Below are 20,621 nucleotides of genomic sequence, written 5' to 3'. Positions count from 1 at the left end.
TATACGTCTTATACATAAAGGAGATGCGCATAACGATAAAGAAAAAAACAGAAGTATATACACTTCATTTAGAACGTGTTTTTCAAACCGAATGACATGAAAATATGCATATGAACTATTACTACATATTCTAAGTAATAAACAAATTCATGAAAGCTTTAACATATTCATAAGTATTTTTTTTTTTTTTTTTATAATTTAATTATAATCAAGAAGTAAGTTTTTAAATTTTTTTTATTACTTTAGCAATCAAATAATAAAAATAATAATTATTTTCATTAGTTTAACATCAACAATTTACGCAGTCCTTGAATATAGATAATACAACATTATACATGATTTATTTAACTTGATAAACATTACTTATATTAAGTTATTTTTAATAATAAACTTGTTACAAATCAATTTGCACTCTCTTATTTTGAACGTATTGAATTCATTTATCAATACTGAACACATTTTTGTCAAATACCTATACAATTAAATGAAAAATGTATAAAGTAAAATTTATGTTTTCAATAATTCAAAGTCCAGTCGGGGACCCAGCATAGTAGAATTGAGTCATTTTTTAGATTGCTATTGATTTATACAGGGATATTTAAAAACATTAACTGTTTTATAACAACTGCAACTTTTTGAAAATATTTCCTTCATCGCGGGTATCGGGACTTTTTTCAAAATTATAGCTCTTATAGCTTCTACTAAATACATTTTGTGATCTTTTGAAGCAACATTAAGCAAAATCAGTCCACTAGGAGCGGGTTATTGTATACAGGTCACAAAAAAAGAGTCAAGAGTAAAACCAATAGCTTAGCTACACATGGAGGTAAAAAGCGATGTTAATTCAATTGATAATGCAACATTTTTATAAGGGAAGTTTTTAGCTGCAATTGGTTAATACCACAATAATTTAAGGCAAAATAAATAAAAAGTATTTTAAGATTTTTAAAGGTACTAGTATTATTAAAACGTACTAATAAAAAAACTAAATTATTTTTACATACTGTTTTACGTATATCATAAATCATTTATTGTACACGTGTTTGTTGTTAAATAAATACTTATTTTATACTTGATATGAAAATAAAAGCTAAAACGAGTAATTTAATCATCTTATTCGGATCATTATTCAGAATTATAAGTTTACATTCGTTGAAGTACTTAAATGTAAGTAAAAAAACCTATACTGAGTTGATTGTTTCTAAATTGTTTAAATAATTTTTAAATATAAATACAAACATAATTATAACACTTTTTTTTTAATAGAAAAATCTATAAACTATAAAAAAACGGGATAGAGAACAAAAAAATGTATAAAAATACTTACATAATGGTACCTACAAAAATATTTTTAGATTATAATTTATAGTAAATGTTTTATTTCAACTATTTTGTTGTTCACTGAAGTCGACTATCGAAAAAACACATTTTTTTTCTAAATTATGAAATTTTTTTCGGAACAATACAAGGTTATCAAAATTTGGTAAGACATTCATTTCGAAAGAAACTATTGAACATTTTTCATTTTTAAATAAAAACTGTAAGATTTGGTTTAACACTTCAAAAATATATTTTTCATAATAATTTTTGTTTCTTTATAAAAATTTCAAATAATTGTATTCTTAATTTTTTTATCCTATTAATCGTTTGTGTTTTTTTTTGGATTTCAAATAAAAATTTATCATTGATATGGTTTTATAATACCAGTGGCAACAATAATGCCACACTTTTAATAGCTCGTGAATTATTTTCTATGGTAGTTATTGAGAAAAATTTTCTACGCTAGTATTAAAATAAATATTTATTAACTTAGTAAATAAAAATTGGTTATGTGACAGCATAATGAAGAATGCTGCAGTAAAATTTCAATAGAACTTCGGTATAAAATCATTTAACTATAACATGTTGCAACTGAAAACAAGATAAACGGTACATCGGATAAAAAGAATTTAAAGAACAAAATTTTTTCTATCATATTATCAAATTTCGATTTCCCCGTATATAAACATAAAAATGCCATCTCTCAAAAATTACGTTGCAATGACAATTTACTCTAAACTGCCATAATACATTCGTTTAAATATGTAGTGTGTTCATGGCCATCGAGGGCTATAAAGTTTATAAAGTTCTAGCCTATTAATCAATAATATTTTAGATGAGGATTTAATATACACGTGTTAAAATTTTTTTTTTTAAAAATTTACAGAGAGCAAAATTTGATAATGAATTGTATTTTCTTATTGTCAGTGTTTAGTTTTGTAAGTATCAATTAAGACAAATGTGATAGGTATATATAGTATAATGCAATACTATATAGTAAATTTTTTGATTTTTATTGATTTTCATACTATTCAGATTAATCATTTTCAGTAGAGGCTCCATACTCAATGGTACTCTTGTCTAAATTTATAGAGAAACCAGGAATATAGGAAAAACATTTATTGGAAGTCTTCAAATTTTTCACTATCATAATCGTATTTTTTCACATAATTTATTAGATTTATACATAAAATTATTTTTTATGAAAGCTGTTGCAAGTCTAAGAAGACCTTAAGAACAGTGAATCTTTGTTTATTACTTCCAGTTTCTTTTTAATTTTGGTTAAGCTATTAGATATGCAAAATAAATTCCCAAAAAAAAAACAATCAGTACAGTCAGGACCCATCAAAGTAGACTCCAGTATAAATTGATATCTAATAACGATTTACATCACATGATAACTCTACTATGTGAATCGGTCAATTTCTATTGAGAACTGTTTATTTACACAAAATAAAGTAAAATATGTAATAGTAAATATTTATAAAAATTGTGTATTCTTTTTCTTAGTACACAATTAACTGGTTCGTTTTTAATTTGTTTTTAGAAAACTAATTAATAAAATAAAAAAAAAATTTAAAAATTGATAATTTATATTTCTATTTAGATTTATGCCTCAGCATGTATATTGGATGAAAGTATTCTAAAAAAAACTTTTGAACGAAATCATAGGTTATCGAAATTTAGACATGGTAGAGAAAAATTTGAAGAATGCTTATCAAGAAATAAGGTTTTCGAGAAAGTGAAGAAATCAATCAAATTACCTTGTATGATATCAACTTATGCCTCATAACTTATTTGAATTAAATTATATTATATCCTTAATATTTGCCACCCGATCATCGATAAAAAGTTAGGATAACCTAATACATAATATTATTAGGTTTTAAACACCCTAACTTTTTTAGTCCTCGATTTTTTCATATTATGAAAAAATAGTGGATTTTTCTTACCACCCCCGGTATTTTAACATTTGATGACCTTTTTATGTTAATCTTAGAGCATTTGACTGCGGTGAGGAAATATTTGTTATGCTATCCAAGACATAGGATTTTTTTTAGTCCCCCCTCAAATTTGTATCTAGTCACCTTAACCCCACATTCAATAAAAAAAAAAGAAGTAACTTCGTGAGATCGCATCATTTTTTTTATTTTCTGTTCATAGTACAATACTAAAGTTAAATTAAAAATGTTATTTTAATTAATTACAAATATTAATCATAGTAATAGGGGCGTGGTGTGGCGTGGTGATCACACTAGTTGTTGTAAAAATTCTAGTGTTAAACCTTGGCTACAACCGTAGATGAACGGATGGGTGACCATGCGTGCGCTTTTACGGTGGCGAAAAAGCACCATGTTCCCAGTACAAAAGGCAACGGGAAACCACTGCACTTAAATTTCTCCAGGATATACAAATGGTATTAACCAACCTAACGGTTGTAAAAAAAAAAAAAATCATACTAAAAACGAATATAATTTATAACAATTAATCAAAATAATATATAAACATACAAATAAGATAGCAATCATATAACTTTTGAAAATTTCATTTTTTCAAAGATATTTTAATATTTTCTAAGAGAAAATATTATGCTATAATATAATATTATGCTTATTATCTTATATAATTCATTGGTAGAAATAAACTACTGATATATATTTACATTATTGACCATTTCCAAATTTCACTGCTCCTAAAATAATACCGTGAGAGGCAATATCCTTGTCTGCCACTACTTAAATCTGAAATTGTGTGTCAATAATTTCATTAACTATTTTTTTTTTTATCATATTTTAAAATTTGGGTTCTAATATAAAAATAATTTTTTAATAAAATATTTTTATAATATACTATTTTAATAAAATAATTATCATAATTCTTAATTTTTGCACATTCTATGGTATACTAATATATATTAATTACATATAAATAAAAATAATTAAATTTTTAATTAACTCATTTATTGATAATTATTCTTAACGAGAAGACTGTTTTCCTCAATTTGATGAATAACAAAAAAAAATTACATATAGTTTTAGGTAGTTCACTTCAATTTGAATTAAGAGAAATGCTCAGAGAATACATGTACCTTTTATATTATAAAAAAATAGAAAATAATGCTATTATTGAAGAAGTAAAAACATATCTTTGTGATAAGTATAATGAAAAGGAGTTAAAAATAATTGGAGGTTTATTAATGTGTCATGAATGGGCCCAAGTATGCACAAATAATTTTATAACATTCCATAACCAAGAATTAAAACCAAATGTGAGTATTCTGATATACGAAATTTATCGATTAATTTTTAAAAAATGATCATCAATAGAAAATTTGGAGTGTGAACAGGCTCATTAAAAAGTTCGCCCTCTCCAACAAAAGAAAAAAAATGACTTCCTTTATGACTTTCTTAATTATCATCTTCTTATGCATATAACACTGTATACATAAAATTATAAATAATAAATTAAATATATAAATTATAAAATATTGAGTAGATGTATCACATCCAATGACAAAAAACCAATATAAAAATATGTGGAATAATAAACTCATCATATGTTACAAGCACTTTTTCAAGATTTTATATAATAAGTTAGGTTACTAATTAGTTTTTAAATCTATTCCAAGATTGTGATCTATTTTATGGAGGTATAAAAAAAACTTTAAGTGTCATTAACTTAGAATGTGTAGCTGAAAAAATATTTATATTATACTCTATTCCATAGTACATACAAATTCTCTATACTCTATAAAATAATTGTTATGAAAAATCCATTGATAAAACTTTAAAAAAACATAAAAGTGGTGGTGTTTTTAAAATACATTGTGATGTATCCAAGATTTTAAACTCTCCTATTAACTAAATTTTGTTTTACAAGCATATTACAATAAGTAGATTGAATAAAAGCCAATTGTAATTTTTTTTCAGATCCTTTGTAGGATCAAAAGCAGCTTTAATGTATTGAAAAGATTTCCCTCAATTTCTTCTACATCGTCTGATCTATCTAGATCAAGTTCTGATAGGAGTTTTTATTCAGCTGAATCGGGCCTGTTAAGCAGAATGAGCAGTAATTCCAGCATTGATTCTTGTTCATTAGATAGATCAAAAAGTATTGACTCAACCATTGAAAAAGATGACAATTCAGAAGCTGGCGCTGAAGGAAGTGAGGATGTTGGAGATCACCTAAAGAGACGGGAAAGTAAACCTTTGAAAGAATAAAATTAATAATAAGTAAAAATACATTAAAATAATGTTAATAAAATTTATTTTAACGAAAAAAAAAATTACACATTTTAGGATTACATTCGAATATATTAAGGAATATTAATCATGAAAATAAAATACCAGTAAAATTTAGAAATATAATAGTGAACCATGTTTATATTTGTATAAAATTTTTAATGTACCACTCTACTAATTTTGTTTAACTTAGCTTATCCAATGAACTCGAAATAAAATATAAGCAAATTTATTATTCAAAACACTTGGTTTGTCTAACTTTTTGGACTGTCAGTTTACCAACTGAATTAATCACAACAAGTAGATTAAATGTTAAATAGATTTTTTAATTCAAATGTCCCTCAAAGTAATTTAGAATTTACCTTTGTATTTGCTTTAAATTAAGAGTTCTTGGTAAATTTAATGATATATTACACATAGCTAGTTTTTACAAGTTAGGCTTATTATTTTATTCATAATTTGTCTTAATTATCCATCATAGGTATTATTATAATTAATTTTCAGTTAAAATCATCCAGTTTTTTTTAAAGTTTATCTATTGCAAAAAGTGTCCTATACAATCATCCAAATATCCATGATTATTACTTTAAACATTGGCTAGAAACATTTTGGGTTATAAATTAAATATAATATGCACCAGGATATGTATTCAATTATTTAACATGTAAAACTGTAATCTATAAGTAGTTCATTTTTAATAATAACCCTTTTAAGAAAATATTAATTTATTATGGACATTTTTTTCGGGACATAAAAGTTTAAAACACATATATTTAACATATAATTGGACACATTGGCGTAGCCAGAATTTTATAATAGAGAAGTCATAAAATTTTTAAAAAATTATATATTTTAGACCTTTTTGTTCATCACTTAATTATACAAATAAAGATATCTGTCATAAATATAGCTAATAGTCATTAGTTTTATAATTGTTTTTTTAATTATTGAAATACTATGAGCTATAAATTTAGTCTTGTGCAGAATGGAGAAATTATTACTTTGCAATATATGTTTGCTATATTTGTTGAATATTAGTAAATATTTTATGTTATTTCCTGACAAATTTAAAAATGAGACATGAATTTAAAAATGAAGTTAGCAAATATTTAATAATGTTAACATAAAAATTTGATATTGACAAATAATATTTTGAAAAGTACATAACTATTGAATTTTCTTTTTATGATTTCATAATTTCAAATATGATAACTAGACATTTTGTGTGACTATAAATAAATTAGCAAACCAACTATTGTCTTACATCTTTGTCTCCTAATGGAACAACCGAGTGGGTAGAGTAGTGGTAAATTTTTGTACAACTAAAACCCGAGAATATAAGAAAGAAAAATGCGTAGGAATAAGTAACCGATAAAGGTCCAAGTGTCTTGTAATCGGTGTAAACGCATATTATATGATCTTGTAACTGTACAGAAAATACTCTGGCACAGTTGTCTCTTTTGGTATGACCGAAACTTTCCGGACGTGAACTTAATAAATGCGAATTAAAAGTTTTTTTCCCCGTGAATTATTTGTGTAAAACCGCAGTTCTTCTATCATATTTTTTAATAGACATAATAGAAAAAGTTTCATAGCACATAGATTTTCCAAGCAGGAGATTAATCTAAGAAATTACATGACTCCTTGCAGTTTTTACGCTAGTCTATATAACTACTTATATTATTTTTCATACATATGTTACTCCTAAAAATAAAAGCTATACAAACCTTTCCTAACTCTTTATTATTTTGTTTTTATACTATTAAACAATAGTATGGGTCATATTTTACTAATTACATTTTAGTACTAGTATATTAAAAAAATAACCCAGTGCCAGATGTCAAATGTTAAGAGTTCTATGCATTTTTTATGTATTTAAAAATAAATTAAATCATAACTAGAAAACTATACATTTGCTGAAGAATGAAATAGTTTTGAAAATACTTCGTAAATTATTAATTATATATATGTTTGCACATATGTTTCGAATGGTCCTATAAATAAAAATATATTAAATTCTAAAAAGTATTTTCAGAAATGACATATACTCTTATAGTTTTGTTCGTATAATTCATACATATTTTATTATATGCAAACAAAAATCGCGAAAGTATAGTTGTATGTTAAAAGTATAATACATTGTTAAAAAATAAAATTGCTTGAACATTTTGATTTTTTAACGATAAACATAAAACCATATTTGTTCATTTTTGATATTATTAAAAAAAAAGTTCAATAACATTACACTAGGTGTGGTAGATTTTAAGAGAGAGCGTTTATATAATAAAATTAATCAATGAATATTTTATGAACGATAAAAAACATTTAAGGGTTTTTAACCTTCTTTGTAAATACAATAATTGTGTTTACATAATTATTATAATAATAAAATTAAGTAAAACATAAGATAAGATAATATATTTGTATCGTATTTCGATTTTTCTATTTAAAGAAATCCAAACCTAAAAATCTCCCTTTAAGGCGTCTGGGTACCGACCGCTTTTTAGTCAAAAACAACCCGTTTTTGTTCCATCAGTACGACGAAGAAACTACTGATGCGATAAGAATTCTGAAAACATATCTGAATTCAGCATCATGTCACTTGGGTATCGGTCAGGCCATTTTTTTAAAATTTTTTATGTATTTAACCCTTAAGTACAGTTTACATTTTTGAATAATTTTAATTTTTTCAAAATAAATTTTTGCGTTAAATCACAATTTTAAAAAAGTGACCTGACCGATACCTAAGTGACACGATACTGAATTCATGTATGTTTTTAGAATTCTTATCGCATCAGTAGTTTCTTCGTCGTACTGATGGAACAAAAACGGGTTGTTTTGTACGTTCAAACTAATGTTTTTCAAACAGTAGCTGTTATTCTGACATGCTCGTACGCGTATGTGCGTTATCAGCGGCAGCTATTTTATTGCCCATAGAGTTGCGTAGGGCACTACCGACTGCCCAAAAATAGTTACAAATGCATACTTGATTTTACATCTGTATATATGATATTTGCTTTTATCTATTGACCGATAAAGCTATCATTGCATAATGCGAAACAAATTTTTTTGTTATATTCCTATATAAGTGTCGCTAAATAAATGGGGTCATAAAAAAATATTGCTACCAAAAAAATAATAATAATAATAAAAAAATAGGTAATGTATTAACATAACGTAAGTAACGTCAAAAAATATACCTGGTGTGGTACGTGTATATAAAAATAATTTTCATACACTTTCTTAGCTTCGATAGAAAACTGAGAAGGTATTAGTTTTACTATGATGTGTTCTATGCTTTTGTCTATCCATATCTGTACCTACTGGATTGTTATTATTCAACGATACGCCAAAAGATAAAAAAATATATCTTGTTGATGTATTCAGCATTACATTTTAATAATTTCCCTTTAAATTTGACACAATAACGTGTTTTTTTCTGTCACACACTATGTTATCAACCTAAATCTAACACTAAGTAACTTGTGTGATGAGCTTTTTATTTCAACACGTTTGAAATGTACACATACATAAATTGCTTGATCATCAAATAACAGGACAATGCATATGTAAAATAAAGTAAAAAAACAATATATAAGAGGCAGTTACTTAAATGTACGACCTCAAACATTTATTAATATAGTGTACTTTTAGGTATCGAAATTGATAAAATTGAAAAAAACAATAGTGTGTAATATAATGAGGCCACTTCTAGAAAAGTTCTACATGGATTGTCCATTACCAGAGACAATTGACTCTCGTTTTGACAAAGGACTTCCCATAAGAACAAGCTTATAAAACTTAAATATCGTACTGTGTAAATAATGTAATTTTGTAAATTGAATTTTTATAATTCTAATTAAAGTTTTATTGATAATTTTATAACTTCAAAATAATCGATGTAGATTTCATATAGTTAAACGTATTTTCTGTAAATATTTAGTTTTTCTTACTCATCGAAAATAAATAATTTTATTATTTGTGAAATCATGACGCGTCTATAAATAATTACGATGAGGCTGCTGCTAAACTACGGTTTTTATACTACATAAAATAAACGTCCGTCGTTATTAAATCAATATAATCGTATTTTATCAAAAAGTAAGGCAGGTACATAACCGGTTTTGTTATCGGCTATAACACGACGAAAATACTCCAAATAATGGACACTCACACTACTAATTATTTACTTCTCACACAACGACACTGCGTAACATGTAAAAATCGCAAAATTGCCTTAAATATACAAGCTGACCACACATCAAATTTCTAACTAGTAAAAGTACAGATTGCACACAGAGCTATGAGTTATGCTAAAGCAACTTAACTACCGAAAAAAATTTACGATTTCTATCACCACAAATGTTAAAAATGGTACCGAGTACTTATGAGAAAAAAATAACATGTTTTCTGTGGGTATCGATCTCCGCAGAATCGAAATCAATTACCAAAGATTTAGAAGGTGATTAGGAATTTTTTTGATTCGCTATTGGTTTCTGTGGTGAAGTGATACCTATACATTTCTTATCAGCCGCTAATTTCTACAGTGTCGTCTATAGAAATACATATGCTTGCCTTTATTTATGTTTTTAATTGCTATCAAATCAAAAAAATTACGGTATCATTCAACCATTTGCAACAAATACCACTTCAGCATTAATTTTTCATTTTTTTTTTTTTTAATATAATAATATTTATTATTATTAGTTTTACAAATATAATTATTAAAAATATATATACTGAATAAAACTAAGAGCTTTATAAAAAATAACTAAAACTTTAAGCTTTATGAAGTGTAGTAGGCATTCCCATGTTACACATCTAATGACCTACGTAATTTCAAATAAAAAATATCATTATTATAATTAACCACACTACTATAGACTAATGATTTTTTAAGATTCATTAACCAAAAACATTCATGATAAAGACTTAAAGTACTTAGGAAAAAAAAGCTACTTGTAACAGACAATCAAATATAGTTTTTAATACAAGACAATTCATATTATAATATAATGTAGTCTAATTATAAAATTTTTAGCTAGTAATGTACTTTAATAACCAAACTAAAATGATAAATGCTAGGCATTTTCCTATCAGTGTAATTAACATGACACTTCACAAAAAAAATTAAATGAACGGAAGCATATAACAAAAAGAAAATAATTTATAATTGATCTTATTTCGTTCAATATTATTTTCAATACTACATATAGAATTTAACATCCTTATAAACAAATTCTTATTTTTCATCTTTTGGTGATTTACTATCCGATTCGTTTTTTTTATTCCAATCTTGAAGTCCCTTTGGTAATGTTGTGTCTTCATCCATTGATCCTGTCCCTTCAACAAATTCTTCATAAGTTGACTTTTCTTCAAAAGGTCTGGGTCCTAAAAGTTCAATCATGTCTTCTCTACTTAATACTTCCTGTTTTAATAAACGTTCAGCGACCTGAAATAACATAATTCAATGATACATTATTTAGAGTATAAATGTATAAATAAGATGTATATATTATAAGAGTATAATGTATAAAGATACATTATTTTTATAATTTAATTATTATACGCCTTACTTTTTCTATATCACTTTTATGTTTATTGACTAACTCTAATGTATGTTTATGTGCTGATGATATTAATTCTTTTACTTCTGTGTCAATTAAATGAGCAGTTGTCTCTGAATAAGGTTTTTCAAACGCCATTTCACCTGGTTGTGGTAAATCAAAACTAACATTGCCAACTTTTTCATTCATACCAAAGTGAGCTACCTAAATTTATTTGAAAGAATAATTGATTTATGGTTAAATTTTCTACAAAATCAGTATTAGTATTAGAATTACTTGTGCATAGGCACTTTCAGTGACTTTTTTTAAATCATCTTGAGCACCAGTAGTGATTTCATTGAAAAATACTTGTTCTGAAACTCTTCCACCTAGTGTCATACACATACGGTCAAACAACTGTCTTTTTGAATATAAATATTGTTCTTTTGGTAAGTATTGGGCATAGCCTAACCCTTTTCCTCTAGGTATGATAGAAACCTGTAATTTAATATTTCACTAATTTTTTGTGTTAACACCTAAAAACTTAATTTAGATACAAAGAATAATTAATGTATTGTTTTTAAAAAATATTTAAGTATAAAAATAAATAAATTAATTGTAATCCTACACTAATTAATGGGTACTGCAAATACTACACAGTCAAAAATATTAAATATGTAATAAAACAATATTTAATGGAATATATTATGCTGTATGAGATTTTCTTACAGTGAATGAAACAGTTCATTATTCATACATACATAGTAACTAATTTATTTAATAGATAATGATCTAATTGAGAAAATGATTGATTGGATAGAGAAAGGGTACAGCCGAGAATTGATTAGTGATAAAAATAATAATATTTACATTTCATCTCAAGTCATCACTAAAATATTAATACACTCTATTACTCAATATTTCATTTCAGGAGCCCAATAGTAAACCTTATTTTCATTACATGTGATTATTTATAACTCTAATAGAGAATTATTAATATATAAATAAAAGAACACTAGCCATTTTCAGTCTACAATATTTTATCTGTACATTTTTTTAATTAGTAAATAAACTATAATTCTAAATTTATAAAGAGCCAATATAGTCCATTATTGTTACTTTTCAAGAGCAAACAAATATTTTATAACTCATATGGTTCTATTAATAGAGCTATAATTTACAAATATCTTAATAAATATGCATCATAATTTTGAAATGAAAATTAGTGAAAAATGTGTGATAGTATTTCAAATAAATAAACACCAAAAGAAATTTTTTATAAGAGTGAACTGAGGTAAACAGTCTTAATTGTTATATTATAGTATAAAAATTATTTTTTTAATTCTCAATCATTTTTATGTGTTTATATATAACTTGTTCTTACTTTAAGCAGTGGGTCAGCAAATTTTAAAAACCAGCCACAAACAGCATGACCTGCTTCATGGTAAGCTACAACTTTTTTCTCATCTGCTTGCAACACTCTACTTTTTTTTTCCATACCAGCAACTACTCTTTCAATAGCTTGCTCAAAATGTTTCATAGTTATATTATCAGATAAGTCTCTTGCAGCTATTAATGCTGCTTCATTACAAACATTGGCAATATCAGCACCTATTGATAAAAATAGAAAAAACTCAATACTTCAAAAAATCAATTCGGTATCTTAAACTGAGCATAATAATTGTTTTTATTCTAGAAAAAGTTGAGATACTTAAAAAATATTTTATTTTTTACAAAAAAATATATGAAAATAAAATTATTTTTACCTATATATTAAGATATAGCTCATCAAATTAAATTCTAGAATAAAATTACCAAACATTGATCTCTATATTTCTATTTAGTTTACATTATAAATCAATCTCATAAAAAATCACAACGAGTACCAAAGTTAAAATGCACTAAATATTATTAATCATAGAAAAATCCTCAAAGGTTAAAATTGCAAAACTATTTATAAGAGCATTCTTTCTAATCAAATTCAATGAAAAATCGCAATATTTCTGATACGATCACAAATCTGTGATGATATCCCACATTATTATGGTAACACCAACTAGGGTTATATCGTTGACACAGTAACTTTTGTACTACTACAGGGGAGCAGACTGCATACATAAACACTTTTGGAATTCATGGCCACTATGCCATATTACTAATATCCTAAACAGCAGTTGACTTTTTACCATCTTTGCAATCATTACTCTTTGTCTTATATTTAACTTAAATTAGCTACAATGGAAATAGTGTGTGTGTGTGTGACGACACCAGCTCTCTGTTGGATTATTATCATCTCTAGGTATCCAATAGGTTGTATTGTTTACTTACTTAGCTTACTTAATAAACTATTATATTGTTATTAGACAAGAATATTATATATAATTTTAGTGCGACCCTTGGTAGTTCCTCTAAGAGAATATAAATTAAATAGGAAACCTCAGTACCTAAGGTAGATATAGCCTAGCCAGCTATCCCCTGTTGGTCCCTTAGAATACTGTTGATGGGCATTTGGGCTCAAACCCTAAATAGCGACGTAACAGTTTCTATTTTAGAATAAAAGTTTTACTCAATTCAAGACCCAGTAATTAATATTAAATATCAATAAATACCAGTAAAGCCCGGAGTACGAGCAGCTAATTTTCTAGCAGTATCTAAGTTATCCAAATTAGTTTTTAGGGGTTTTAGATGTACGCCAAAAATAGAAGCCCTTCCTTTGATATCTGGAGCAGGAACATATATTTGTCTATCAAATCGCCCCGGACGCATAAGTGCAGAGTCCAAAATATCAACTCTATTAGTTGCAGCTAGTACCACAACATTTGTAGTAGTATTGAACCCTTAAAACAAAAATTTATCTTGTACATTATTCTTAAAATTTAATTTAATATATATTTATATTAAATATATCAAATTACCATCCATTTCAACAAGAAGCTGATTTAGGGTATTTTCTTGTTCAGAATGGCCTCCCATATTACGACCACCTCTTTTCTTACCAACTGCATCTATTTCATCAATAAATAATATACATGGAGCATTTTTACGAGCCATAGCAAACATATCTCTAACTCTAGATGGACCAACTCCAACAAACATTTCAAGAAATTCAGAACCAGACACTGATAAGAACGGAACATCTGCTTCCCCTGCTGTTGCTTTAGCAAGTAATGTTTTACCAGTACCAGGAGGGCCTAAAATTAGAAATTTATTAGTCAATATTCTGAAGAAAATATAAAAGATAAAACTATGTACCTGTAAGCATGGCTCCTTTTGGAATTTTTGCTCCAAGATCTAAATACTGTTGAGGATTTTTTAAGAAGTTAACAAACTCCATTATTTCAATCTTTGCTTCCTCACAACCAGCAACATCTCTACAGAAAAACTCATTTCAGTAAAAATCAAATGTATGATAGTAGATAAAACTAAAAATTTATACTTGAAACGAACGTCAATATCTTTAGGATCAACGAGTTTAGCAGTTGATTCCATTACACCACCAAATAAACCACCACGTTTACCACGACCAGTCATCATTTCTGCAGAACGCCTCATCATAAATAGTAAGAAACCAATAAATAATAGAGTTGGTAAAAATCCTGAAAAACTGCTAGCTTCGACCTCAGTTTTATAAACCACAGGAATAAAATTTGCTGGTTCAATATTAAGTTCAAGTTGTGCATTTTCTAAACTTCTTTCAAATGAGTCAACACTACCAATGTTAAACCATAATGTTGCCTAAAATGAATTTTACATTAATAATAGTAATTAGAACTAGGTAATAAATAAAATTAGAATTCACATTTCCATCGACAGAAGATCCTGGTTGAAGATTTACACGAACCCATTTTTTATTTACAACTTCTAATTTATCAACAACATGACGATTTAGATAACTAAGGAAAATAAAATTATTTTAAATAAAATTAACAACTATTTTTAATTTATTTTAGAATTTTAACAAAACAGTGAAGTTTTTAAAGATTAAAAATCTCTTACTTAAAATTTATACATGAAAAAAATCATAAATTAGATTATATAAATTATAATGCAAAAAGTAAAAGTGACAATTTTTTAACTTAAACACTCTTAAATTGAAATTTTTTGTTTTCCATAATAACATGAATTTTGACTTAAAGTGCAAATTACTCATAGTAAACAAGTCACTGCAAACTTTTTTTTTAATTATACATAATATTAAACAAGCTTTAACATAAAATAATATATAATGTTGTAGGTTATTGTGCAAAAAATTCAAAAAAATGATTCAGATAGTATTATTTATGCTAAAAGCTTCAACTAATTAAAATTTTGCAACCATTTGAGGTATAATTAAACAAAAACCAGTCAAATAGGAATGAAGTGATTGTGTATAGTGAGACAATAAAATTTTAAAAATACAACAAAATAAAACCAATAGTTTCTTAGCAACGGGTAACTAAAAAAATTACTAAAATTTTACATAAGAAATTGCATCATTAAAACTTGTATAAATTAATGAATTTAAATTAATAAAAACGAATGCACTAAATTATTTTTTAATTCTTAAATAGAATAATAAAGTAGTATTGTAATTTGTTCATTAGATAAAATCGAAACTTACTTATTCACAAAATCTTTCCATGTTATTTCTTTATAACTCATATTATAAAAAGCATATAAACTAATTAATGTAATTGTTCCAGCAACACCATAAAGTATCCACTTATCTCTTTCAGAATCACCTGATGAACCACCAGATCTATAAAAATATATCAATATGTTTAAATATAATTAAGGCATTCTCAGAGAAAAGAACATACAAAATTCTGATTGTTAGAAAAATAAAAATCAAAGTTTTCAATTATTTCATTGTATTATATAATATTTTAAGTATTTTTATTGATGGAATTAGTATAATAACATACTTCATAAAATAATTTATTATTGAATTAGATTCATCATTTTTTTTTTTAATCAAAGAACGTAGAAGAAAATTAAAACCTTTTATTAAAGAATGCAATTCATTATACATATAAGTACAATCATTTTTTACAAATGAATCAGTAACAAAATAATGAATTATTCAATATACAAAATAGTTAACATCAAATATTTATCAAACAAAAAAAAAGATATTTTCTAATATTTTATTTTTAAAAATAACATCTATTTTAATTAACTTTAACTTTCAAGTTAATAGTCGAAGAATGAAATCATTTTTTTTTTTTAGAGTTATATTTGATTATCATGTTTAAACTAGTATATTTTAGTATGCCATTGTCATATTGTTAAGATAATGACAATTAAGTCCTTTAAGTATGATCAATATCTAAAGAAAAATATTTGTATAAGTGATTAAACCATACTCTAATGTCTGTAAGACGATGGTAGTTCAAAATGCACATTATTTTTCTAGACTATGTTTGAATATTTATTTAATTCCACTATATGTATATTTAAAAAAAAATTGGAAAATCTTTGGACCCGCTCAAAAACAGCTTTGCTAAGTATAGCTACAATAAAACTCAACTTCAATAATAGATATATTATAACATAGCGGTTATTTTAAAACAATTGCTGGAAATGATGTCATTCATTATAAACCCTTTGTCAGGTGAATGTCTCAACTATTATATGTTCATATGTTATCAGAAAAATAGCAATAATTTAAAATTGTTTATTTTTAATAAAAACATAATAAATATACTAATATTTTAACAATATTAAGCTACTTTCTTATAAAAATCAAAAACAAAATATGTTCTTTTTATTAAATTAAGATGACATAAAAATAAATACTTTAAGTTCGATTTTCTTAGAACATATGTATATTTGTGTTAATGTTATAATAAAAGCTATATATACTTTATGTTTATAGATTTTTCTAACAACATAATTTTACATTACTAATTTCTATAAATAATAGCCAAATGTATATATTTTTCTATTACACCATATAATGCAATAACTTGCGCGTATGAAAAAATATCAACCAATACACTACATATTTATAAATTTTATAATAATTCTACAGTAAAATTTAGCACTGAATTTTTTTTATAAAAAAAAATTGTATTTAATGTCTTAAAAAATTTTACAAACCCTTGTGATATTCTATTTAATCTTTTTCGAAACTCATTATCTAATGATGGTTTTGGTCTTCCAGAGCTACTACTAGACTTTTTACCATCTTTATTTTTATCAGACTTGTCATAATATTTTTCAAAACCAGTTGGTGGTTTTTGACAAAGATTTGTCCATTGATGGATTACTGAACTTAAGCTTGGCAATACTTGACGTCTACTAAGAAGTGTTAAGTGACGTTGTATCTAAAATGTGAAAAAAATTAAAGAGTTTTACACATAACGCACTACTTAAGTGTCAAATGTAAAATTTTTATATATTATTTTTATTACTTACAGCAAAATTGTCTAAACGACCAGTTCGAATTCCATTAACTAATAGTTTTTCAACTTTTTTAGATAATGCAAAAAATCTTTGAGACATTATAAAATGCTAAATTTTAAATACTATGATACACAATAATGATGACTTCAAAGGTGTATTGTACTCTTTCATTTACATTAAAATTGTATTTACTTCAAAAAATATTATGCATCTTATCAATGAAATTGTCATGCACCAAAAGTGTGTCGGGACGACCGGTGATAAGATTAAATTATTAATACTATACGATTATTGACATTCTAATTTACGTACATAGATGGCGAAAGTGTTTTCGTTCCACTTAAGGAGTAAAAAAAATATCAAGAAGATTATTCTTTTGAAATAAAATATAATAAAATTTAAAAAATTATAAATCATATACATTTTGACAAAATTCATAAACTTTTTTTTTATATCATAGTAAATTAAATAGAGTTATGGGGAACGTCACTAATAATTTTCCGACATATTAAAAAAACTCTTCGAATACATTTACTCTGATAACAAAAACTGCGAATACCTGGTTACAAAAATATGCATTTTACTAGGACGATAATTACTCCGACTATGACAATTAATTGATTGCTCCAATTAAAAATTACTAAAATATCGATAATTCGCGTAATCGATTAATAAAATTATGGAATCAGGAAGTTGATGAATATCGTAGCAATATAAATTAACATAAAATAGTGTTATAATTGTTTACTGTCCATTAACAAATAATTATTACAATAAAGCCCATTGCAAAGTATAATGAATTTCGAAACAATAGATATTTTAATGTAAAAGGGCTTAAAACTAAAACAAGTTCAGTTATACCAATAGGTATTAGACCTTAAAAGTTTTTTTTTTTTTTTTTAGGTGAGAGAAGAATGATTCCAATTTTTTTACATTTTAAGTCATCTTTGCCTCTACTTATTAGCGGTTATTATTTAACCTTTGATATTTTATTAGTTGTCGTGTTCTCATTTATTAATTGGTAAAATAGATATAGGCAATACGTGTCACTGATGAAACGATTCCATATTAAACAAATGTTTTATAATGTTGTATATACCTTTATATACAAAACAATAATGTTATATATAAAAATATTCAGTATCCCATTCTATAAAAGTTTCATTCAAATTAGTCTTTTATAATACAATAAAAATTACTATATCAATAGTACGTGATGAATTGTAAAGTATTGTTGACACATGGAAAATGTGTATGATACCTGTTCAATTCATAAGTAATTGGCACTGCTAATACGGATAAATAAAAAGAAAAAATATAACATACGTGATTTTATTATGAAAATTGATATATTTTTTTTAGAATATGCGAAAAACAACACTATTTAACTATTTTTAAATAGTTCATTTTGATTTTATAGAATAATACATTTGTATTTGCAAGATACACGTTAAGCTAAAGACATGAAAACAATGTCAAAACAATCGACTTCTCGCAGTGAAGATTTAATGCGGTCTCAGGAGGCCATCGCAATAAATTTGAAATTATTTTTCTCACTTGACCACTAAGAAAATCGTCTCTGAGGTCACATTACGGAAATTGCTTTTGGATATCCAAGGTTACAGATCGACACTGTCCCTTAACCGAGATCGATTAGATATCGACAAAGCTGAAAGTCAAAAAAAAAATTTACATTTTGACTTTTTCTTTATTGTATCTTACAATATAGATAGTAAATAATCGAATAAAATATGTATATAAATAATAATAAAATTTGACTATCGATAGTGTTTTTACCACGTTTTATTTTTTATTAAATGTCTGAGTTAAATCCGTTGTGGCTATGGTAACTTATGAAATCATTTAATGGGAATATCAAATGTTCGGAAAATTACAGCTATGTCAAATGTCGAAGTATGTTAATATCGGAGCGTTATCAGTTCAAGGCAAAGGTGTTTTCCCAATTAAATATTTCTCTACTGCATATTAAGAAATTTTTTTATAAGACGAAATAATCAAGTCTAATTATTAAATTAATAAAATCATTTTTATTCTATTTTTCCAAGATATAAATAAGTTTTATTTTAAGTTATTGTAACTTAGTTTTTGTCATTCATTTTATTACCACAAGATGTTAGATTTTGTTATGATTTTATTTATATTAAATTAAATAAACAAAAAAAAAAATGTAATATGATTATTTCAAATGAATTATTGTTTTCAACACAATATTGTTGTTCAAAATAAGAAAAAAAATTTAACTCAATTACTCATATATTTTCCGTAAATTGAAAACATCGATAAGATATAGATATATAATTTTAAGTTTTTAAATCAAAATTTGATTTATTTGCATAATGTATCATCACTAATTTTAGTGTTCAGATGTTGAAAAAAAGTAAAAGATAAAATTAATGTATATAACTTTAGTAAATTTTAAAAAATGACTAATTTCAGATGCAATATGATGTTTAAATAAAATTTTTAATAACAACAAAGCTACTTCAGATTTATCTTCAAAGAGTACAAAATATTTTTCACACAAAAATATTCAAAGAAAATGCTGTGTTGGTTTAATTCCCCTGCTAAAAAATTGATCCTACTTGAATAGAAATTTAGAAAATTAAATTCATTATTCATGAAAATTAATTTATTTCCCTGGAAAAATTATTTTTGCTGTGCTAATGTAAAAGAAACCCAGCACAGGAGGTCGCAGCACAGTGGTGACGTGACATAGTTGGGTCAAGTATAATGATATCTGACAGTGATTAAAATCACTATCATAAAAAACGCTTCTATGCAAATCAAATTGTAGATAGTGTTTAATTTTAAAGAATTGATGGATTGTTCCAAAAGTTACATGATCTCCTATTTCCTTATTTATATCCTGATTACAAGTTTTATGATTTATAAGTGTAATACATGAATAAGTATATAATGAAAAATGTTGTTATTTAAAAAAATGTATGTCGAATGAGAGAGGGATATAAATATTATTTCTCATAAAATTTGATCCATACACTTTACAATAAGTTATAGTATTATACAGTTAAAAATGTAAAAAAAAAAATCCAGAATTTTCACACAAAAATAGCATTCGGTAGCCATTTTTTTTACTTTAAGGGAA

General features: G+C 25.3%; 2 protein-coding genes across 2 annotated transcripts in view; one reads left to right on the top strand and one right to left on the bottom strand.

Annotated features, from left to right (window-relative positions):
- Positions 1 to 5,703, top strand: part of LOC126905641 (uncharacterized) — a 35,053-nt gene extending 29,350 nt beyond the window's left edge. Inside the window, exons 5-8 of the mRNA XM_050685561.1 lie at positions 2,927 to 3,086; positions 4,353 to 4,588; positions 5,250 to 5,552; positions 5,619 to 5,703. Coding sequence (XP_050541518.1) covers positions 2,927 to 3,086; positions 4,353 to 4,588; positions 5,250 to 5,540 — 687 coding nt within the window. The 3' untranslated portion in view covers positions 5,541 to 5,552; positions 5,619 to 5,703. The remainder of the gene's footprint in view (positions 1 to 2,926; positions 3,087 to 4,352; positions 4,589 to 5,249; positions 5,553 to 5,618) is intronic.
- Positions 5,704 to 10,520: 4,817 nt separating this feature from the next.
- LOC126905631 (AFG3-like protein 2) lies at positions 10,521 to 17,719 on the bottom strand. Its single transcript, XM_050685523.1, has 12 exons — positions 17,507 to 17,719; positions 17,189 to 17,415; positions 15,708 to 15,845; positions 14,907 to 15,000; positions 14,544 to 14,842; positions 14,360 to 14,478; positions 14,023 to 14,298; positions 13,717 to 13,944; positions 12,492 to 12,718; positions 11,405 to 11,605; positions 11,138 to 11,332; positions 10,521 to 11,013 (listed from the first exon to the last, which is right to left on the bottom strand). Exons 1-12 carry the CDS (start codon positions 17,591 to 17,593, stop codon positions 10,804 to 10,806), a joined length of 2,301 nt encoding a protein of 766 aa, XP_050541480.1. The 5' UTR covers positions 17,594 to 17,719; the 3' UTR covers positions 10,521 to 10,803.
- Positions 17,720 to 20,621: the final 2,902 nt, after the last annotated feature.

Source organism: Daktulosphaira vitifoliae, unplaced genomic scaffold (assembly GCF_025091365.1).
Source record: "Daktulosphaira vitifoliae isolate Bord-2020 unplaced genomic scaffold, ASM2509136v1 Scaffold_4, whole genome shotgun sequence".
NCBI classification, from domain to species: domain Eukaryota; kingdom Metazoa; phylum Arthropoda; class Insecta; order Hemiptera; family Phylloxeridae; genus Daktulosphaira; species Daktulosphaira vitifoliae.
Note: the sequence above shows the minus strand (reverse complement) of the source record. Positions and strands in the feature narration are given on the sequence as shown.

Bases quoted from the DNA above. Each gene is read 5' to 3' on its own strand.
- LOC126905631 (XM_050685523.1), bottom strand. From the start codon at position 17,593: ATGTCTCAAAGATTTTTTGCATTATCTAAAAAAGTTGAAAAACTATTA. The intron at 13,945-14,022 runs GTAATTTGATAT...TTTTGTTTTAAG, and splicing joins GCTTCTTGTTGAAATGGATG to GGTTCAATACTACTACAAAT. The intron at 12,719-13,716 runs GTATTTATTGAT...TTTTATCAATAG, and splicing joins TCGTACTCCGGGCTTTACTG to GTGCTGATATTGCCAATGTT.